The 21,161-nt window shown below is 34.2% G+C and overlaps 1 protein-coding gene across 16 annotated transcripts in view; it reads left to right on the forward strand.

Moving 5' to 3' along the window:
- Positions 1–21,161, forward strand: part of NF1 (neurofibromin 1) — a 251,357-nt gene that overhangs the window by 79,268 nt on the left and 150,928 nt on the right. For all 16 annotated transcript variants that reach the window (XR_012328474.1, XR_012328475.1, XR_012328476.1 and 13 more), the window contains 5 exons: positions 5,994–6,167; positions 6,632–6,754; positions 7,011–7,085; positions 12,078–12,209; positions 19,742–19,876. Coding sequence is in view for 13 of the 16 variants with exons in the window: in XM_073797296.1 (XP_073653397.1) it covers positions 5,994–6,167; positions 6,632–6,754; positions 7,011–7,085; positions 12,078–12,209; positions 19,742–19,876 (639 nt within the window). In the remaining 3 variants the exon portion in view is untranslated. The remainder of the gene's footprint in view (positions 1–5,993; positions 6,168–6,631; positions 6,755–7,010; positions 7,086–12,077; positions 12,210–19,741; positions 19,877–21,161) is intronic.

Below are 21,161 nucleotides of genomic sequence, written 5' to 3' on the forward strand. Positions count from 1 at the left end.
GAATTTGACTACTCTAGATACCTCATATAAGTGGAAATATAGAGTGTTTGTCTTTTTGTGGCTGTCTTATTTCACTTAGCATAATGTCCTCAAGGTTCATCCACCTTGTAACATGCGTCAGAATTTCCTTTCTTTAAGGCTGAGTGATATTCCATTGACTGTATATACTATATTTTGTTTATCCAATTTCATTTGTCCCTGGACTTTTGGGTTGCTTCCACCTTTTAGCTATTACAAATAATACTGCTGTGAACATGGGTATACAGATATCTCTTTGAGACTCTGCTTTCAATTCTTTTATATATATACACAGAAGTGGTATGGTTGGATTGTATGTAAATTCTATTTTTAATTTTTTGAGGAAGTTTTGTCTCCTTTAAGGTTACTTTTGACAGTTTATTCTTTGCTAGGAAATATATTTTTCAATTTTATCAGCAAGGAGTTATGTATATCTGTATCTACATATTTTATTTATAATATAGAAATATATAGACACAATGTTTATTTATAATATTTATATATTCTCTTCTAATTATTTTCCTCAATATCCATGTTTATAACTCTTTCCTCATTTCTAATATGTCTCATGTTTCTTCATTCATGTTTACTAGGGTTTATCTATTCTATTGGTCTTTAAAACCTGGCTTTTTTTTTTTTTTTTGGCTGCATTGGGTCGTTGTTGCTGTGCGTGGGCCTTCTCTAGTTGCGGTGAGCGGGGGCTACTCTTCGTTGTGATGTGCAAGCTTCTCATTGCAGTGGCTTTTCTTGTTGCGAAGCATGGGCTCTAGGTGTGCGGGCTTCAGTAGTTGTGGCACATGGGCTTAGTTGTTCCGCGGCATGTGGGATCTTCCTGGACCAGGGCTCAAATCCATGTCCCCTGCATTGGCAGGCGGATTCTTAACCACTGCGCCACCAGGGAAGCCCAAAACCTGGCATTTTGACTTTATATTTTCTAACATTTATTTTCTGAGGTAATGGTTTAGTTCATCTATTTGCAATTTTTTAAAAAACTGTAGAAGTATCTGGAAGGCTTTGGATTTTACTTTTTAGCAGCAGTCTTGGTTTTCAGATGAAGTTTCCTCAATTTTAGTAATTATCAATTTCTAATTTCTGTTACTTAATGATGCCATATTCGACTTAGAGGAATGTTTTATAGTTTCTAAATTGTTCATTTTTCGTGATTAAAAAAAATTAATTGTGGTACATATTTGTTTAAAAAGGTGTTTCATGGTCATCAGAGTAGAATGTGTATAATTTTAATAGGACACAGAATTTAATGCAAATCTTTAATACTACTCTTAGAACTACCCTGTAGGTGGCTTGAGATAGTATGCTGTGAGAAATGCTTGGTTTAGCTGGCTGGGCTCCCACAGGTAGCCAATTGACTTTGGCAGTGTGGCAGAACTCCTTCCAGGCTTTGGTAATCATGCGTAGTGCTTTATTATAAAGCAAGCAAGGCAACAAACAACAAACAAATAGAACCCTAAACAGATCGGATCAGGCTTTCATTTACACCAATCCTAGACTGCAGACTGTGTATGGAAAGCAGTTCTATTTTTCAGTATCTAAATTTTATTATTATTTTTAGTTGTATTACTATCTTACTGTATTAGGGTAGGTAGTATAATGGCTCAACCAAATAGAACTTTATTATACTTAATGAAATAGTATTGAGCAGCCGAACTGAGTAGCTCTGCAGGACAGTCCTCCTCTTTGTGGTTTCTTAGGACCTTGGCCAGCAACGACTGCCATTTTCCATACATGGCTTCTGTGGGAGTTGTTTCCATTCTGCGAGCCAGAGGGAAAAATATAACATAGAAAAAAAGCATGCTGAGGATTTTTATGGGTCAGGCCCTTAAATAGCATGCATCTCTTTCATTCACATTTCATTAGTTGAACTCAGTCATATAGCCACATTTAACTGCAAGAGAGGCTGAGAAATATGGCTATATCTCCAGGAACAAGAGGTGAACATGGGAACCAAGGAATAAAGGAGCTAGAGGAGAGATCAGCAGTCAAGGATGGCTTAAGACTGCTGTCTCCCTAGAATTCCCAGTTATTTCTTTTTAAAATAAATAAATAAATAATATATATATTTGGCTGTGTTGGGTCTTTGTTGCTGCGTGCGGGCTTTCTCTAGTTGCAGCGAGTCGGGGCTGCTCTTCATTGTGGCGCGTGGGGTTCTCATTGCGGTGGCTTCTCTTGTTGCGGAGCACTGGCTCTAGGCGCACGTGGGCTCAGTAGTTGTGGCTCACAGGTTTAGTTGCTCCGTGGCATGTGAGATCTTCCCAGACCAGGGATCGAACCCATGTTCCCTGCATTGGCAGGCGGATTCTTAACCACTGTGCCACCAGGGAAGTCCCCGTTATTCCTTTATGGACAAAAAGTTATTTATCAAGAGTACCTGTTTACTAGGATAATAATACAGGCTATGTGTGCTGTAAGGATTCAGATGAAGCTTGGATAGTTAGGAAGGTTTTATGGAAGAGTGTGGAACCTTAGTTGAACCTGAAACAAGAAAGGAATTTAGATTAGAGAAAGAAAGTGAGTGTTGTTCAAGCCAGGGTAATCAAGAAAATGGATATAAAAATGTTGAAGGTATGTTCAGAAAAGTTAGCTAGAGAGTGGAAGGTTCACACAGGCAGTTACAAGAAGTGAAGATGAAGAGCAGATGTGAGTAATCTGGAAGACATTGTGAGCCAGTTTGGATTTAAACTTTATTCTTTAGGCAACTAGGAGAAGTCTAAAGATTAGTGTTAGAGGTGAGATATGCAGAATAGTGTTTGAGACTGATCAAAAGGAAGTCCAAAGTGGGAGTTGGTTCAGAGGAAATATGAGTTTAGCTTTTAAATTTTTATTTACTTATTTATGTTGTGGTGAAGTAGCAAAAATTTTACCCTTTTAACTGTTTTTAAGTGTACAGTTCAGTGGTGTTGAGTACACTCACAGTGTTTTTGTGTTGTTGAGTTGTAGGAGTTCTTTAAATATTGCGGATATTAATCCCTTTTCAGATATATGATTTGCAAATATTTTCTTTCATTCTGTGGATTGTCATTTCACCTCAATAATGTCCTTTGATACACAAAAGCTTTTTAATTTTGATGAAGTCCAGTTTATTTTTTGTTGCTTGTGCTTTTTCTGGTATCATATCAAGAAATCATTGCCAAATTCGGTGTTGTAAAGATTGTCTTGTATATTCTCTTATAGGATTTTATAGCTTTAGTTGTTTAGATCTTTGATCCATTTTGAGTTCATTTTTGTATATAGAGTAAGGGAAGGATCTGACTTCATTCTTTTGCATGTGGACATCCAGTTTTTCCAGCTCTCTTTGTTGAAAAAAACTGTACTTTCTCCACTGAATTTGATCATATATTTGAGGATATCTTTATGCACTTTCTCTTCTATTGCAGTGGTCTATATGTCTGTCTTTATACCAGTATCACAGAGTTTTGATTACTGTAGCTTTGTAGTAAATTTTGAAATCAGGAAGTTTGAGTCTTCCAACTTTGTTCTTCTTTTTCAAGATTGTTTTGGCTTTTTGGCTTCCTTTGAAATACCATATGAATTTTTGGATGGGTTTTTCTGTTTCTGCAAAAAACACTATTGGGGTTTTGATAAGGACTACATTGAATCTGTAGAGTGCTTTGGATAGTATTGCCATCTTAACAGTGTTAAGTTTCCAATCCTTGAACATGGGATGTGCTTTCATTTATATCTTCTTTGATTTCTTTCAGCACTGTTTTATAGCTTTCATTGTGCAAGTCTTTCATCTCTTTGGTTAATTCCTAAGTATTTTATTCTTTTTGATGCTTTCATAAGTGGAATTGTTTTCTTAATTTTCTTTTTAAATTTTTCATTGCTGGTGTATAGAAATGCAGTTGACTTTTGTGTGTTGATTTTGTATCCTACAACTTTGCTGAATTTGTTTATTAGCTCTAACAGGCTTTTTGTGTGTTTGTGTGTTATCTTCAAGGTTTTCTACAATAGATCATGTCATCTGAGAACAGAGATAACTTCTTCCTTTCCAGTTTGGATGACTTTTATTTCTTTTTCTTTTCTCATTTCCTTTTCTTTTTCTAATTGCTCTGCATAGAACTTCCACTAGTATGTTTAATAGAAGTGGCAAAAGCAGGCGTCCATATCTTGTTCCTAATATTAGACCAATAGCTTTCAGTTGTTCACCATTAAGTATGATGTTCGCTATGGGTTGTTCATATATAGCTTTTATCATGTTGAGGAAGCTTACTCAGTGTTTCTGTCGTTGGAGGGTGTTGAATTTTGCCAAATGCTTTTTCTGCATCAATGGTGATGATTTTTTTCCCTTCATTTTATTTATGTGATGTATTATGTTGATTGATTTTGTTGTTGAACCATTCATGTCCTCTAGGAATAAATCCCACTTGGTCATAGTATATAATCCTTTTACTATACTGCTGGATTTGGTTTGCTAATTCATGTTGAGGATTCTTTCATAGATATTCTTAAGGGAAATTTGTCCATAGTTTTCTTGCAGTGTTTTTGTCTGGCCTTCATATTAGAGTATTGCTAGCCTCATGGGATGAGTTAGGAAGTGTTCCTTCTCCTTTAATTTTCCGGAAGTGTTTGAGAAGGACTGGTGTTAATTCTTCTTTAAATACTTGATAGAGTATTCACCAGTGAAGCTGTCTGATCCTGGGCTTTTTCTTTGTAGGGAGGTTTTTTATTACTGATTTCATCTCCTTGCTAGTTATAGTTCTATTTAGATTTTCTGTTTCTTAATGAGCCAGTGTTGGTAGATTGTGTGTTTCTAGGAATTTGCCCATTTGTCTGGATTATCCTGTTTGTTGGTGTATAATTTTTCATAGTGTAATAATCTTTATTTCTGTAAAAACAGTAATGTCCTCATTTTCAATTCTGATCTTTAGTAATTTGAGTCTTCTTTTTTTCTTAATTTAGCTAAAGGTTTGTAAATTTCTTGACCTTTGCAAAGAGCCAACTTTTGATTTTGTTGATTTTTTCCCCTGTTTTTCTATTCTCTATTTCATATTGATTTGAGAACTTTCTTCTTTTTTAATGTAAGAGTTTCCAGCTATAAAATTTCCACTTAGCACTGTTTTCTTTAATTTTTGGTGTGTTGTATTTTTACTTTGATTTGTCTCAAGATATTTTCTAATTTTCCTTGTGGTTTTTTTCTTTGACCAAGGGTGTTGTTTAATTTTTACACATTTGTGAATTTTCCAGTTTTCCTTCTGCTGTTGATTTCTAGTTTCATTTCATTGTGATCAGAAAGATTATATATATTATTTTAATCTCTTTAAATTTATTAAGACTTGTGGCCTAACATATGGTCCATCCTGGAAATTGTTGCTTGTGTGTTTGAGAAGAATGTATATTCTGCTGTTGTTGCATGAGTTTAGCTTTTGGCAGGTTATATTTGAGAAGGTGTGTAAGTATAGATGTATTATTTTCAGTTAGGAGTAAGGCCAAAGGGAGAAATTTGTTAATGAGCTGTAGAGAGGGCTTGAGATCACAAGAATGCATAACTTTCTATGAGGAATGGAATTTAGAGCACTAGAACAGCCTTAGATATATCCTTAGTTAGAAGGCTGAAGCTTGAATATAGCCTGGAGTTTTAGATAAAGATGGAACAATTTGAGATAGACATTAACCAAGAAACTATAATATTTAGAAATTAAAGATAATATAAAAAAGAGAGAAAAAAAAAGAATTTGATCAGCTAAATTCAGGGTTGGGAAGTCAACTGCATTGTTTGGGAAGGATGTTTTCTCATGTTCCTTTAATAATTCAACAAAGAAAGGGAAGAACAGGTTCCTTTTTTTGTATTCAAGAAACATTTAAATGACAGCTACTTAAATTATGAAATTTAAAACCACAAATATCAATTATATGTTTCTAGAGTATAATTTTTAGAGGCTAATTTCCTACTTTATTAAGTAAGTCTGAAATCTAAGAAACTGCACATATTATCTAATTGCTGTATTTGAATTTTGTAGAAGTTGTTTCTGGACAGTCTACGAAAAGCACTTGCCGGCCACGGAGGAAGCAGGCAGCTGACTGAAAGCGCTGCAATTGCCTGTGTCAAACTGTGTAAAGCAAGTACTTACATCAATTGGGAAGATAACTCTGTCATCTTCTTACTAGTTCAGTCCATGGTGGTTGATCTTAAGGTAACATGCTTATTGTTTCTCTTATACAAACTTAAAAAACGTTAAATGAAGAATAAACTTGTAGTATAAATAGTATACTAGATCACTGTCAAAGATCATTGCAACACAGAAGTTCTGAGTCTTCTTTTATTAAGTTCTTAGGACCTGCTTTTGTTACTGTTCCTCTGGCTACATAAGGTGGCTTAGAATATGAAGAAAACACAGAATGAACCCGTTTTCTTAAATTAGCATAAATATTCAGACTTGTGTTTAAAATAATGTAGAAATTTGGGCCTGAAAGGAACCATATATGGTATAGTAAGAATTTTGAATTTTGTCAGACTGATGAACCACAATATTAGTGCTTTGTCTGGGAACTAAATGTTACTGCCATCTGTGTGGATGATGTGTTATTATTAAATACTAGTAGAAAAAATACTGCATGACTGTTTAAAGGCTTTTGTTTTCTATTGGGATTTTCATAGAACCTGCTTTTTAATCCAAGTAAACCATTCTCAAGAGGCAGTCAGCCTGCAGATGTGGATCTAATGATTGACTGCCTTGTTTCTTGCTTTCGTATAAGCCCTCACAACAACCAACACTTTAAGGTGAGAGCATTGGTTTTGATCCAATTGTGTTTACTGATGCTGTTGATCCTTTTAAATGTGAAAAGAGTAGACAAATGAATAGATTACACCTTTATCAGTATTGCTCATTATTATATGTTAAAGTTAATTTAAAGACCTTAAAAATTTATTCTATTTTAAAAAAAAACTTTCTTTTTGTTGTTCCTTTTGTCCTCATATATATTACTATATATTTTTCTCATAAAAGTAATAATCATTTTTTTTCTTTCCTCTGTAGATCTGTCTGGCTCAGAATTCCCCTTCTACATTTCACTATGTGCTGGTAAATTCACTCCATCGAATCATCACCAATGTAAGTCCAAAAGGTATTGCTAAATTACTTAAAATTTTTTTTTCTTTACTCCTTTTTTATTTCTTTTTAAGAAAGACGTTTTTGGTTTACAAAAGATTTTGAATTTAGATGTATGATATAGGAAGATTTCTCACACATGATTCTATCTAATAACTGATATACAATTGTATTTTTCATATTTAATCTTGACCTCAGGGCCCTTATTGAGGAAGATGGAGTTAGTGGGATCCTTTGGAAAGATTAAACTTAAAAGATATTTGGATCAGAAGCCCTTGAGAACAATGCCACTGAAAGTATAATTTAACATTTTCATCCCAAAGCTCTTCACATATTATTTTAATACTCTTAGCCCTTTCCCAGCATTTGATACGTTCTTACTTGTCACCTTACTGTTTAAGTTAAAAGTAGTAGTATTTATGTTGTAGCGCATTATGTATATTAAAAAAATGGTGAGACCATATTTGATTGCACTTTTTAGTCTTCCTTAAACAAATGAAACATTAACACTTAGAGGTGTTTACATGATATAAAAGCATATCAGACAAAATAAGCAAACGTATTAAAAGGTACTTGTGAAACCTTCAACTCTGATGTGAGTACATCAAGTAGAAAGATAGTAACCGTATTAGATTTGGACCGTGGATTTAAAAAATTCTGTTCTTCTGATCATATTTTGAAGGTTTTCAAGTGTTATTTACCATAGCTCCACTTTTATCCATTTTTAGATATTCACACGTAAGTGTAAATTGTTCAACTTTTTCCTGTTTTCCTCCCTTAAAAAGGACTTTAATCATTGATAACTTGGGTATATTTGTCCTCTTTATAATCAAATTTCATTTTAAAAGAGTGTCTCTAGTGAGTTAAAAATATCCTTCTCACCTTCATTTGCCTTGGATGTATTGAACTATATCAAATTCTTCCACATTTTCTTTTATCCATTCCTGCAGAGGAATAATAACTATTAATAAAACTATGTAGTGACACATTTGGTTTTTCTCAGTGGGGTGCAAGTAGCATTTTTGGTCAGGACAATCTTTACAATGCAGGACTGCCTTGTGCATTGTAGGACATTGAGCATCCCTGGTCCTCATTTCATTCAATACCTTTTTTGCCACTTCCCTCCTCTCCCATCTCTGCCCCCAGACACTATGAATAACTAAAAGTGCCTAAGGGAATGATTCCTCTCTCAGTTGAGGATCAGTTATAGGTAGAAGTAACATTAACTACAGTTTTTTGCAAAAGGGAAATTTTAATGAATCTGATATTGCAGATAAGGTATGTTTGTATTAAAAACTTAGAAAAATTTTTATTTTGCTTTTGCCAGTGTAATGAGCTAAGACATTGTACCCTTGTTTACTTTCAAGGCCATTAATTTAAAAACAATGACTTTTACCCTTCATGTTTATGTGTAATTCAGAAATAAAATACTATTACTTTTTTCTCCTTTGGTTTATAATACTAAAAACATTCTATTTATTAGAGTGGATGGTTTACATAAATGCTTAAAGCTTGTATTTAATAAACCCAAGTGTATACTTTTTTGATACTCTGTGGCTAGTTACTTTAATTGTGAAATATTTTTGTCTACAATTGAATATATAGAGCACTTTCAAGCATGGACTTGGCACTGCTGTAAGTGGCTGAGCTGCTCCTTTGTGGGTTTAAAGCATGCCTGGAGTGGTACTTCATGCATGCCTCAATGTATATGGTGAAGTGGTTGTGCATCCTTCTGTACTCTAATGAGTACTGCATGTGTGAAGGTGGAGTGTGTCTGTATCAGAGGCCACATACATACGAAATCTATTTTTATAAAGAAAAACCTATGTTGACTAACTTTTAAAATATTAAGTGTTAGTAACCTTTTAATGACTAGCTTGAAAAGGAACATAAATTTGAGTCTATAAAATATCTTTCATAGTTGGACCTTAGATAATGATACTTTATTACAATAGATTGTTTGATAAATTGTTTCTTGTTAGGGTTTTTCTTTCCTTTGGTTTGAGGCTAAGAGATAATTGAATCTGAAGTAATTTCTGATTGAAAAGGACTGTGTATAAAGTAAATATGCTAATTTATGGAATTGACTGTTATAGAATCTCACTTAATGTAGATATTATGGAAATATTCTGTCTTGAAATCACATAAAATTTTTCTTAGATATTTGGACTCCTAATCTTAAATTTATTTGTAGTATAAGATTTCCTTTTGGGCTTCCCTGGTGGCGCAGTGGTTGAGAGTCTGCCTGCTGATGCAGGGGACGCAGGTTCATGCCCCGGTCCGGGAGGATCCCACATGCCACGGAGCGGCTGGGCCCGTGAGCCATGGCTGCTGAGCCTGTGTGTCCGGAGCCTGTGCTCCATGACAGGAGAGGCCACAGCGGTGAGAGGTCCACGTACTGCCAAAAAAAAAAAAAAAAAAAAGAGATTTCCTTTTAAATGATTCTTGGTTCAATACACCTCATAAGTTTTCTTCTTCCTTGCTTTTTCAGCCAGCTCACAGATTTTTTAAAATTACCACATTCTCAAATTAGATAAATGATGTGGTTTTGAGGGTGTATATAGAAGTAGTAATGATGTTTGCAGTTTTATTTTGCTTTCATGAAACATACTCATGTTCAGTTCATAAGTATTGTGTTTAGGTCTAAAAGAGTCCACTGTTTCTTCTTAAGAAATCTGAAAATCCAGTCACTATTTGAATTTGATTATAATTTAAGCTTTTATCAGTTTCTAAAATGGTACGTTTAGTACCGTCACCTTTTTTATTACGGAATGCCATAAGATATGAATTGTAGTTAAAAGATCTGTGTTATGTGCTTAATCTTCATACACTTCCTTTAGGTTAGGTTAGATATGTTGTTATAATTGGGCAGTTAAAGAAATAATATGTACATATATGAACCAAATATCTCTCCCATCAGTGGAACGTGCTATAGCTGGTATAGTACTTAGTATTGTTTTTTCCTTATGGCAGTTGAGTGTAGTTTACTTATGGATAGTTCACATATTGAGAATGAGATGATCTCATTCTATTGAGTGGGTTTGGTTGAAGAAATCATTTCCAAGGCATGTGAAATTTATTGAAATAATCTTGAAGAATTGCCACATGGTTTGCTTATATTATGAAAGTATTGCCATTTGTTTGGCAATGAACTTAGAATTTTCAAGGACAAAAAAGAATAAGTCTACCTTAGTTGACTGGTTTCAGAAAGGACACATTTAATAACTGCTTGGAAAACTAAAATTTTTACCAACTACATAATGTCTAGGTTTTAGTGCCTATTTTATTTGAAAGTGTATCTTTAAATTTTACTTTAAAATGAATGATTTTATATATTATGAAAAATAGAAAATTTGAAAATAACTAAATCTTAAGTTAAAATCAAGTTATTTAATAGGGTATACGTGGTACCATGATACAATTTCAGCAGCTATCAAAATGACATCGTAGTTTGGATAGGATGTTACATGGGATGCATATGTCTTTAGTTCAGCAGTTTCTGACAAGATATTATAGGGTCAGTAGAGTGAGGACTCTTACCTCAAAGCATTTTGTGATTATTCAGTCTTTGTTACTTTAAGCTGATTAACACAAGCTGTATAAATTAGTAGATATATGGAAATCAAGGTGTATTGATTGCTCTGTGCAAGTCAGGTGACCAAATTGACTAACATTTAAAGAATTCATTATATAACGAAACTAATAAAACTTGATCATTTGTTAGGAAGTAAATTAAGAGTTTGAGAGAAAAATAGAAACAATCATACTATCCAAATAAAAGTATTTCTTCCCTCATAACTTAGGAGTTTTTTCATAAATGGAGTTCAGTATTGATTGTATTTTATAAATTGGTTTTATAGTATACTATACAGTAAATAGAGTTTGTAATCCAAAATTTGGGGTTTAGGTAATATAACCTGATGCTACTGTAAATATTCTGAGAGTTATGGCCAAAAAAATTAAATGTTGAGAATTTAATTAGCTTAGTTTCAAAGTAGAAGGAACTTGGGCATAGGATGTGAAGCTATCACATCCCCTTATCTAGTGTTTCAAATTGTTCTTTCAGGTATTTCTTATAGCAGGAGTTTTATAAATTGGAAGCCTGTATTTTAAGTCATCCTATTCCTTGCATACTCTCTCTATATAGTGAAAATTCATCCAGTCATTTTTGTATTCACTGATAGACAAACTTAATAGTTTTAGTGATTTTCATAATTGTCATTTTCCATAATATAGTAATTAATTCATTTAAAAGTAAAAGTAAAAGATACACTTTCAAATAAAATAGGCACTAAAAACTAGAATCAAAGCTAAATAAACAGGTTAAACTGTAGAAAAATATTTACATAAAATAATTACTTAAAAAAATATTTAGCTATGATCATTTTGTCTTTGTGGTGATCGTTAGTCTTCTCATGTATTGTGCCATCATTGCATATCAATTTAAGATTATAGGTTTACTAATAGCTTTATCTCATTTACTAATTTCATGTTGTAATTATCATTGTTTGTCTGTAGGCATATAAGTAATGGTTTATCACATATTCCTTCAACACTGTGTTGAACCACTAATCTCTTTTAAAACTGATAATAGAATTCTTGCCTTGGGAAATATATACTATATATGCATATGTTTCTGAAATGTGTAAAACATTAAACTTATAAAAAAGAAAAAGATTGCCTACAGAATTAGCCCTCTAAAAACTTTGTTTTTCAGATTCACTAAATTATCAGTGAGAAAAGACAGTCTCAAATGCTCACACTTACGTAGTGAGTGATTTGTTTCATGTTCATTATGATATTTTAAAATAGATGTATGGTTTGGTGTTTGAATTAAAGACATTACTTGAAGACTTTGGAAATCATAGTGTGTGTTTGCATGGTCTTAGGAAATTTCTCACAAAGTGATAAACCATAAAACTACAGTGATTACCAGAGCATATAACTCATGCAAATTTGGACTTTTCCTTTCTTATGGTCTCTGTTTTTTTCCAGTCTGCGTTGGATTGGTGGCCTAAGATTGATGCCGTATATTGTCACTCAGTTGAACTTCGAAATATGTTTGGTGAAACACTTCATAAAGCAGTCCAGGGTTGTGGAGCGCACCCAGCGATACGAATGGCACCGGTAAGATTAATCGTGAATTTTGAATTCCACTTTCTTGCAGTTGCGTTTTCAGTGCCTTTATCCCATTCTTGCTGTTTTGATTTTTTTAGAAAATCAAATGAGACCTTTCTTTTCAGTAAGTATTGTGGTATGTTGAATACTGCAATATTGTTGCAATACTAGTTAATGATGTATGTTTTCCACTATTTCAGTGAGTTTAACTTACTTTTCTTAGAGATATTTTCTAACAAAATGCTGTTAAAATCTTAATGAACGTCACTTTTTCTTTCTTTTTTTAGTTTCTTTTTCCTTTAATCTTTCCTTATGAATCAAAATATTTTGATTAACTCCTCATCTTTTGGGGGTGAGTAAGGGAAGCTGACTCCTGGGTTAGAGTGAATGTTCCTACTAATGCACAGTTTTGCCCATTGGATGCTGAATATTGCACACAGGAAATTACAAATAAAATTTAAAGTTTATATTTAAAATAAAAATATTTCATATTTCATTAAACATGCTTTGAACATTTAAAATGATAGGCACTTTGATATTAAAGTTTGACTCTGTTTAAACTTAATAAAAGTAGATATTTTCAAATAAGCATTCTCACAGATTAATACTCTTAATTTGGAAACTCAAATAGAACCAATTTAAAAAGACAATTAGAAGATGGTAGAAGTCATTTCTTGGTATTCATGTATAGCCGGAGTATTATACATGGCAACTCTTGACATCGATTGGTAGTGCTTTGTCTTCTGCTTCTTATTTTCTATTCTTTTTGGCTACTGTCGCTCACATGATCAGATGCCAACCAGTCACTGTTTTGCATGGCAGTGGGCAGTGGCTGTATGTATGACCATTGTAACTACCTCAGAAAAGTCCTTGGTTTCTTTGACTTTTCTGTGTATAGTTACCATTATAGTCGCATCATGTCATTTCACATGAAAATGTGGCATGTGGCATGTTTTCACCTATTGGTTTTAATAGTAAATTAGCCACTTCACACTTAAAAGATAATTTAAACAGCTTTCTTCCTGGCATACATCTCTTTTTCCAAGTTCCCTCAGTCAGTAAAATATTTTGGTTTTATACAGTTCTAGTTCACTCTGATCCAGTTGTCAGCCATTGTTTCTGAGGATTGTTTATCTTAGATGTTCAAATAGAGAAGTTTGCTACACCATATATTTTGGGATTATTTAGCCCAAAAAATTATAGCCAAAAGAGCATGGCAGTCATGTTTTATTAAATAAAATGCAAAGTTATCTTTAGTTTTTGTAATGCCAAGTACTTAATTTTTTAAAAAAATGAAAATTTCAATCCAAGTATAAATTAATTGGAGATAAACATAAATAATAGCTACTTAAATGTTATTAACTTGACATTCATTTTTAAAAAGTTTTAGAAAATGACTTAAAATAAACTTTAAAAATTATTTACTGACCTATTTATTCATTCCAAATATCCTCTGGGAAGTTAGAATTTTGACTTTTTAATTTAATTTAATTAATTAATTTATTTATTGGTTGTGTTGGGTCTTCGTTGCTGTGCACGGGCTTTCTCTAGTTGTGGAGAGTGGGGGCTACTCTTCGTTGTGGTGTGGGGGCTACTCTTCATTTTGGTGTGCGGGCTTCTCTTTGCAGTGGCTTCTCCTGTTGTGGAGCACGGGCTCTAGGCGCGTGGGCTCAGTAGTTGTGGCTCGCGGGCTTAGTTGCTCTGCGGCATGTGGGATCTTCCTGGACCAGGGACTGAACACGTGTCCCCTGCATTGGCAGGCGGTTCTTTTTTTTTTTAATTAATTAATTAATTAATTAATTTTTGGCTGTGTTGGGTCTTCGTTGCTGTGTGCGGGCTTTCTCTAGTTGCGGTGAGTGGGGGCTACTCTTTGTTGCAGTGGGCGTGCTTCTCATTGCAGTGGCTTCTCGTTGCAGAGCACGGGCTCTAGGTGCGCAGGCTTCAGTAGTTGTGGCACGTGGGCTCAGTAGTTGTGGCTTGCGGGCTCTAGAACTCAGGCTCAGTAGTTGTGGCACATGGGCTTAGTTGCTCCACGGCATGTGGGATCTTCCCGGGCCAGGGCTTGAACCTATGTCCCCTGCATTGGCAGGCAGATTCTTAACCACTGTGCCACCAGGGAAGCCCAGCAGGCGGATTCTTAACTACTGTGCCACCAGGGAAGTCCGTGAAATTTTATATGTATATGTATTTGTACATAATGGCCAAGGGACAGCTTCCTGGCTGATACTCTTTTTTTTTTTTTACTTTTTATTTTATATGGGAGTATAGCTGATTGACAATGTTGTGATAGTTTCAGGTGTACAACAGAGCAACTCAGCCATACATATACATGTATCCATTCTCTCCCAAACTCCACTCCCATCCAAGCTCTGGCTGATACTCTTATCAGGGAAAATAATCATCAAATCTACTATGAAATAATTTTTTAGGATAAGAAAATGCTTCAATTTGGATGATCCTTAAGGTGAATCTTATCTCTCTTAAGCCTGGTGAGTGAACAGTCTGACAACACATATAGGAAGTATCGAATTTCCGCTAGCTGCCAAGCACATTGTTAATGCCGGGGAAGCAGGATGAGCTGAACAGTCACAGAGATGCCAGTCTTGTAGGTTTTGCTTGAAAACTTCTAATGAAGAGCCAACTACAGTGCCCATAAAGTCTGGAAACAGTCAAATATACATAATGAATGGTTTAGAGATACTTTACATCAGGGTTTTCCAACTTTGGCACTACTGACATTTTGGCATGGTTAATTCTTTGTTGTAGGGGACTGTCCTGTGCATTGTGGGATGTTTAACAGCATCTTTAGCGTCTACCGACTAGACACCAGCAGCATCTCTTGCCCCCCAGCCAGTCATGAAAAACAAAAATGTCTACAGACATTTTTCAGATATTCCCTGGGGAACAAAATTGCCCCCAGTTGAGAGCCACTGTATGATAGGATATGTTCAATGGGTTGTTCTTATTTGCATTGCCTCAGATAATTTGTGGCTCTGATAAACCTTAGCTTTCAGTTTGCTGCAGAATTAATCAAGGATTTCATTGTGTCAAGTTAAAATAATATGTGTTTCTAGGCTTTACAACTACTTTGTATTTTGGATATGGATAAATTTCTTTCTGTAAAGAGCCAAGTATTTAAAAATTTTTCTCCAACCAAGATCAACTCATGTCCCTATCACTCCCAGCTATCATAATCCTCTCTCTTTTTTTGGAGCTCTATAGAACCCTTCTGATTCTTCCATAAGACAGCACTGCAGGGGGGGTGGGATTAATTGGGAGGTTGGGATTGACATATATACACTATCGATACTATGTATAAAATAGATAACTAATGAGAACCTACTGTATAGCACAGGGAACTCTACTCAGTGCTCTGTGGTCACCTAAATGAGAAGGAACTCCAAAAAAGAGGGGATATATGTATATGTATAGCTGATTCACTTTGCTGTACAGTATAAACTAACACAGTATTGTAAAGCAACTATACTCTAATCAAAAAAAAAAAAGAAGTGGCACAGGAGATCAAATAAAGAAAACAAGATCCATACACACACACACACGCACACACAAAGACAGCACTGCAGATATTTGAATAAAGTTATACTGTACTGCTAAGGGTTCTTCAAAAGTGTGTGTAGGTATGCACTTTGTTTCCTCTGTTTTTACAGCTAAGGAAACTGCGGCACAAGTACTGTTAAATGAAAGACATATCATCACATGGTTAGTAAATAGTCAACATTCAGTCCAGTGTCTTTCCAGTGCTTCAGCTGTCTTCCCCTACCCTTGTTTTAGCTTGATGAAAGCAGGAGCCTTGTCTGGCTTGTCCAGCACCCAGTTCCTGGTCCCTAGAACAGTATCTGGCATGTCGTAGGCATCTAGTACATATTTGTTGAATTTCTTACTTGACCTGCTTTCAAAACCCTCCTCCATCTGGTATGCTTCTCTTCTGGAAAGAATCTTTGTTGCTTTTTTTCAATGAAAATGACATATTAAGGTCTGAATTTAGTGTTCTAGATGTGGTATAATAATTGATGAAAACTGTTAACCTGCTGTGTCTGCATATGATGTTTCTACTAATACAGTCAAGGATTGCATTATTTTAGATTAAGCTTTTAATCATTTAAACTCTTTAGCCTTTTCCATATGAACATTGAGCTATAGCTTCTCCATTTTGTACTTTTGCAGTATTTTTAAAAATTTGAGATATTTATCTCAGCACTAATCATTTATGTTTTAAAAATAAGATAGCCTGTTAATAATATGTGTAGATTCTGCACGAAAATTTTCCTTCTTAAAGGGGATCCTGGCTCAGCACATGCTTCCTACATGCCTATAATTCAGTCATGGCCTTAATTAACTTAACAGATGGTTTTGGCCCTTCATAAACATCTGAGTGCTCTGATTCATGAATTTTTTCCTGGGCACGACTGCCTCTCCTCTTTGGCCAATGTGCGTATACCAGGTTGGATTCCTACTATTGTTTGCAATGTGGAAGATTAATTAATAAACTAATGGATGGTTTATTTTTCTTACATTTCTAGCCAAGAAATAACTTTCGTCTTTAGCATGTTATTTTTGACTTTAGGTAACCCACTAATGGTCACTAATTAAAAGGTGTTAGAATTGAAAAATTTATTTAAATTTTTGAAGTCTTTTCCCTCAGTTTTATTGAGATATAATTGACCCACAGCACTATATGAGTTTAAGATGTACTGCATAATAACTTAAGTTTCATATACTGTGAAATGATTACCACAATATGTTAGGTTAACATCCATCATTTCATATACATACAAAAAAAAAAAAAGAAAAAAAAGTTTTTTCCTTGTGATGGGAACTCAGGATCTACTTTCTTAACAACTTTCCATACAGCAGTGTTAACTATAGTCATCATGTTGTACATCCCCAGTACTTATTTACCTTATAACTGAAAGTTTGTATATTTTGACCATTTCATCCAATTCTCCCAACCTCTACTCCCTGTGTCTGGTAACCAGAAATCTGAGCTCTTTTTCTATGAGTTTGTTTTTTGTTTTGTTTTGTTTTTAAGATACCACATATAAGTGAGATCATACAGTATTTGTCTTTGTCTGTCTGACTCATTTCACTTAGCATAATGCCCTCCAGGTCCACTCATGTTGTCCAAATGGCAGGATTTCCTTCTTTTTTATGGTTGAATAATAATCCATTATGTGTGTGTGTGTGTGTGTGTGTGTATGTACCACAGTTTCATGACACTTGTTTCCATGTCTTGGCTATTGTAAGTAATGCTGCAGTGAACATAGGAATGCAGATATGTCTTTGACATAGTGTTTTCATTTTCTTTGGACAAATACCCAAAAGTAGAATTGCTGGATCTTATGGTAATTCTATTGTTAATTTTTTGAGGAACCACCATACTGTTTTCCCTAGTGGCTGTACCAGTTAAATCTCACCAGTAGTGCACAAGGGTTCCCTTTTCTCCACATCTTCACCAGCATTTGTTATCTTTTGTCTTTTTGATGATAGTCATTGTCTCACAGGTGTGAGGTGATAGCTCATTGTGACTTTATTTTCCCTAATGGTTAGTGATTTGAGTACCTTTTCATGTGTCTGTATGTCTTCTTTGGAAAAATGTTTATTCGTGTCCTTTACCCCTTTTAAAATTAGATTATTTGGATTTTGCTGTTGAGATACGTGAATTCTTTACTTATCTTGGATATTAACCACTTATCAATTTATGATTTGCACATTTTTTTCCATTCCCTAGGTTGTCTTTTCATTTTGTTAATCATTTCTTTTCCTGTGCAGAAGCTTTTTAGTTTGAAAAACAACACCCCACTTGTTATTTTGTTGTTTGTGCTTTAGGTGTCATATACAAAAAAAATCATTGCCAAGACTCATGTCAAGGAGGTTTTTTTTTCTGTTTTCTTCTGGAATTTTTATGGTTTCCAATCTTACATTTAAGTCTTTAGTCTATTTCAAGTTAATAATTGTGAGTGGTGTAGAATTTTTCAAGTTTTACATTTTGTATTAGGCAGCCATGCTGGAACAAAATTTGTATGCTGCTATCTGAGATTGATATGATATTATCAAACTATTATTTACTTTTTGGAAATGGTTAATAAGTGGATAATTTTTATATCTGCTAATTGTTCTCTGCTCCATTTTCCTGTGCAATGGCTGCATCATGGAAGAACAGTTACACTTAGTGACATTTTAATAAATAAATTTGTTTAATGAAAGTTTTACCTTGATCTACAGTGTTACTTCGACTTAGAATGAAAAGAAGTTTAATGGGAGCAAACAGTAAAAACAGCATTTATTAAATATATTTGGTAGGACGTTTGTTGTGGGATTATAAATATAAAAGCAACTTGTTATTTGTAAGTTTTGCTATTTATTTTCTGTAGTGACATTCCTGTAGTACATTAGATAGTTTTTCTTCCACACTGAGGACAAAAACCTTCAGTGTTCTTGGGCATAATAACAAATGCATTTCTCACATGTAAACATTGACAATAATTGCTGTATGTTATAGATATGCATCTCTACTTTTTACCTTTGAAGGTCAGCCTTTTACAAGGACATTTTTATTATGAGGCCATAGATGCTGGATATTCTCCTGTGTATTTGCATATAAAAACATACATGTCAAAAGCATACATTTTTGTTTCCATTTAAAGGAAAAGGGGAAATGTTTTGTAAGAACAGATAGAAAGGTGGTATTGGATCCAGAATATAATTGTTGGATTTCCAGTTGAATAACATCCATAATTATAGTATTAACACAGCATCTGCCATAGTATCTCTGTAATTGAAACACATTTTCCATGATTTAATTTTTCTCAAAGAATTCTTTCTCTGTTTTATCAGTGTTCTTCAGGCAAAATACATGCATTCTGTAACTTGAGAGAGATGGAATACCATTAAAGGAAAAAGAAAATCTTACAGTTAAACTGTTAAATACAGAGATTGCCTGTATAGCATATTTCATCAATTCTAAGAAGTACCTATTTAACATTTCTGAAATTGGGGTTCATCTTATTTGTATGATGTCTTACAGTTGACAGTGAGTTTTCATTCCTTGTGGTACATAAAATGATGTGCATCTTACAGTTGATAACATCATTGATTCTATGAAATATTTGTGTATACCTGTATGAGATGTTTTGTTAAATGAGTTGCTTACTGTATGTATCTGTGAGATCTATAGAATAAATATTTTATCTCTAATATTTTCACATTTTAAAAATTGTTTTTAACATAGGAGTCAACCTTATATTAAAGCTTTTAGTACCTTAGCAGATTTTCACTTAAACTTTATTAGATTATATAATAATGTTGCAAAAATAATTTTTGTTTGCTTTTCAAGCTTAATTATATTAATCTTGTGCTTCCTATGGAACGTTTCTACTAAGACTACACATTTGGTGGTGTAAAATATGTCCTTTATTTTTCAAAGCTTTTTAAAAATAGATTTACTTGAAAAAGCTGAATAGCTATTATCCTGATTCTGATGTCTGATTCTTACAAGGTGAATGTCATGTTTTTGTTTTTAGAGTCTTACATTTAAAGAAAAAGTAACAAGCCTTAAATTTAAAGAAAAACCTACAGACCTGGAGACAAGAAGCTATAAGTATCTTCTCTTGTCCATGGTGAAACTAATTCATGCAGATCCAAAGCTCTTGCTTTGTGTAAGTATTTTTTATAAAATGCCTTGAAATTATACTAACTTAGTTTGGTTTAGCTGGAAAGCCAAAACCTTGAAGGTGATTGTTAGCTCAAGAACACTTACTGACCTTCCTGATCATACATGAAACCTAAGAGATCCCTAAGAAAACGAACTTACAGAGAATACTAATATAATTAGATCAGATTTCTTAACCTTTTGTCTTAATTTTTCTTATCATTAAACTAACATACTTTGGTAAGATCTTCTGTCCATACCCGGCTACCAGATTATATATTATTCAGGCATAATCCTGGGATGGGGTTTAGATGTAATGAAGCAACCATAAATTGAGTGCTTCCTATATCTACACAGTTGGTTTTTTAAGTCTCCAATTGCTATTGCCAAAAAATTGAGTTTTTCCATCCCCCTTTCTTCCTGTCATCAGCCTTTTAATGTCACTGGCTTTGCCTATGTATACTGTATTGGGAGAAAAAGGAGTTAAAAATGGGTATGGTTAGGGCTTCCGTGGTGGCACAGTGGTTGAGAGTCTGCCTGCCGATGCAGGGGACACGGGTTCGTGCCCCGGTCCGGGAAGATCCCACATGCCACGGAGTGGCTAGGCCCGTGAGCTATGGCCGCTGAGCCTGCACGTCCGGAGCCTGTGCTCCGCAACAGGAGAGGCCACAACAGCGAGAGGCCTGCGTACCGCAAAAAAAAAAAGAAAGAAAAAAAAATGGGTATGGTTAGCGCTCAATTATTGTGGCAACTCTGCTCTTAACAGCCTCAGATGGTATTAGATTCCTGAAAGCATCACTGTAGTACACAAGATAATTAGGAACTAACAAGTGAAAATGAGTGACAGTTATATGAAAGGATGAAAAACATGGGTTCTGGAGACATATTAGCTATGTGATTTGGGTGACTTAACCTCTCTGTGTTTAGTTTTCTTATCTGAAATATTGTGATGATAATAATAGTTCCTACCTTAGCTTGTTAAGCAGACTGAGATAGTACATGTCATGCTTTTAGGAACAATGCAAAATAAATGCATAATGAGCACTAAATAAATGTTATGTATTATTACTATTAATAAAATACAGTTAACATTAACACTAATATTATTAATGCCCCAAACATAACAGAAATATATTGTGAAGCTCATAGGATAGCATATTTAACCCCTGTGGAATTTCTTCAGTCCTTGGAGAGCAGCATACAGAACGATTTCCTATTGCTTTGTTCAGCAACAGGCTTTTTAAGTGCTAAGGGTACTTTTAATTTTGATGGTATATTTTTCAAATTACTAT

This window comes from Tursiops truncatus, chromosome 20 (assembly GCF_011762595.2).
Source record: "Tursiops truncatus isolate mTurTru1 chromosome 20, mTurTru1.mat.Y, whole genome shotgun sequence".
NCBI classification, from domain to species: domain Eukaryota; kingdom Metazoa; phylum Chordata; class Mammalia; order Artiodactyla; family Delphinidae; genus Tursiops; species Tursiops truncatus.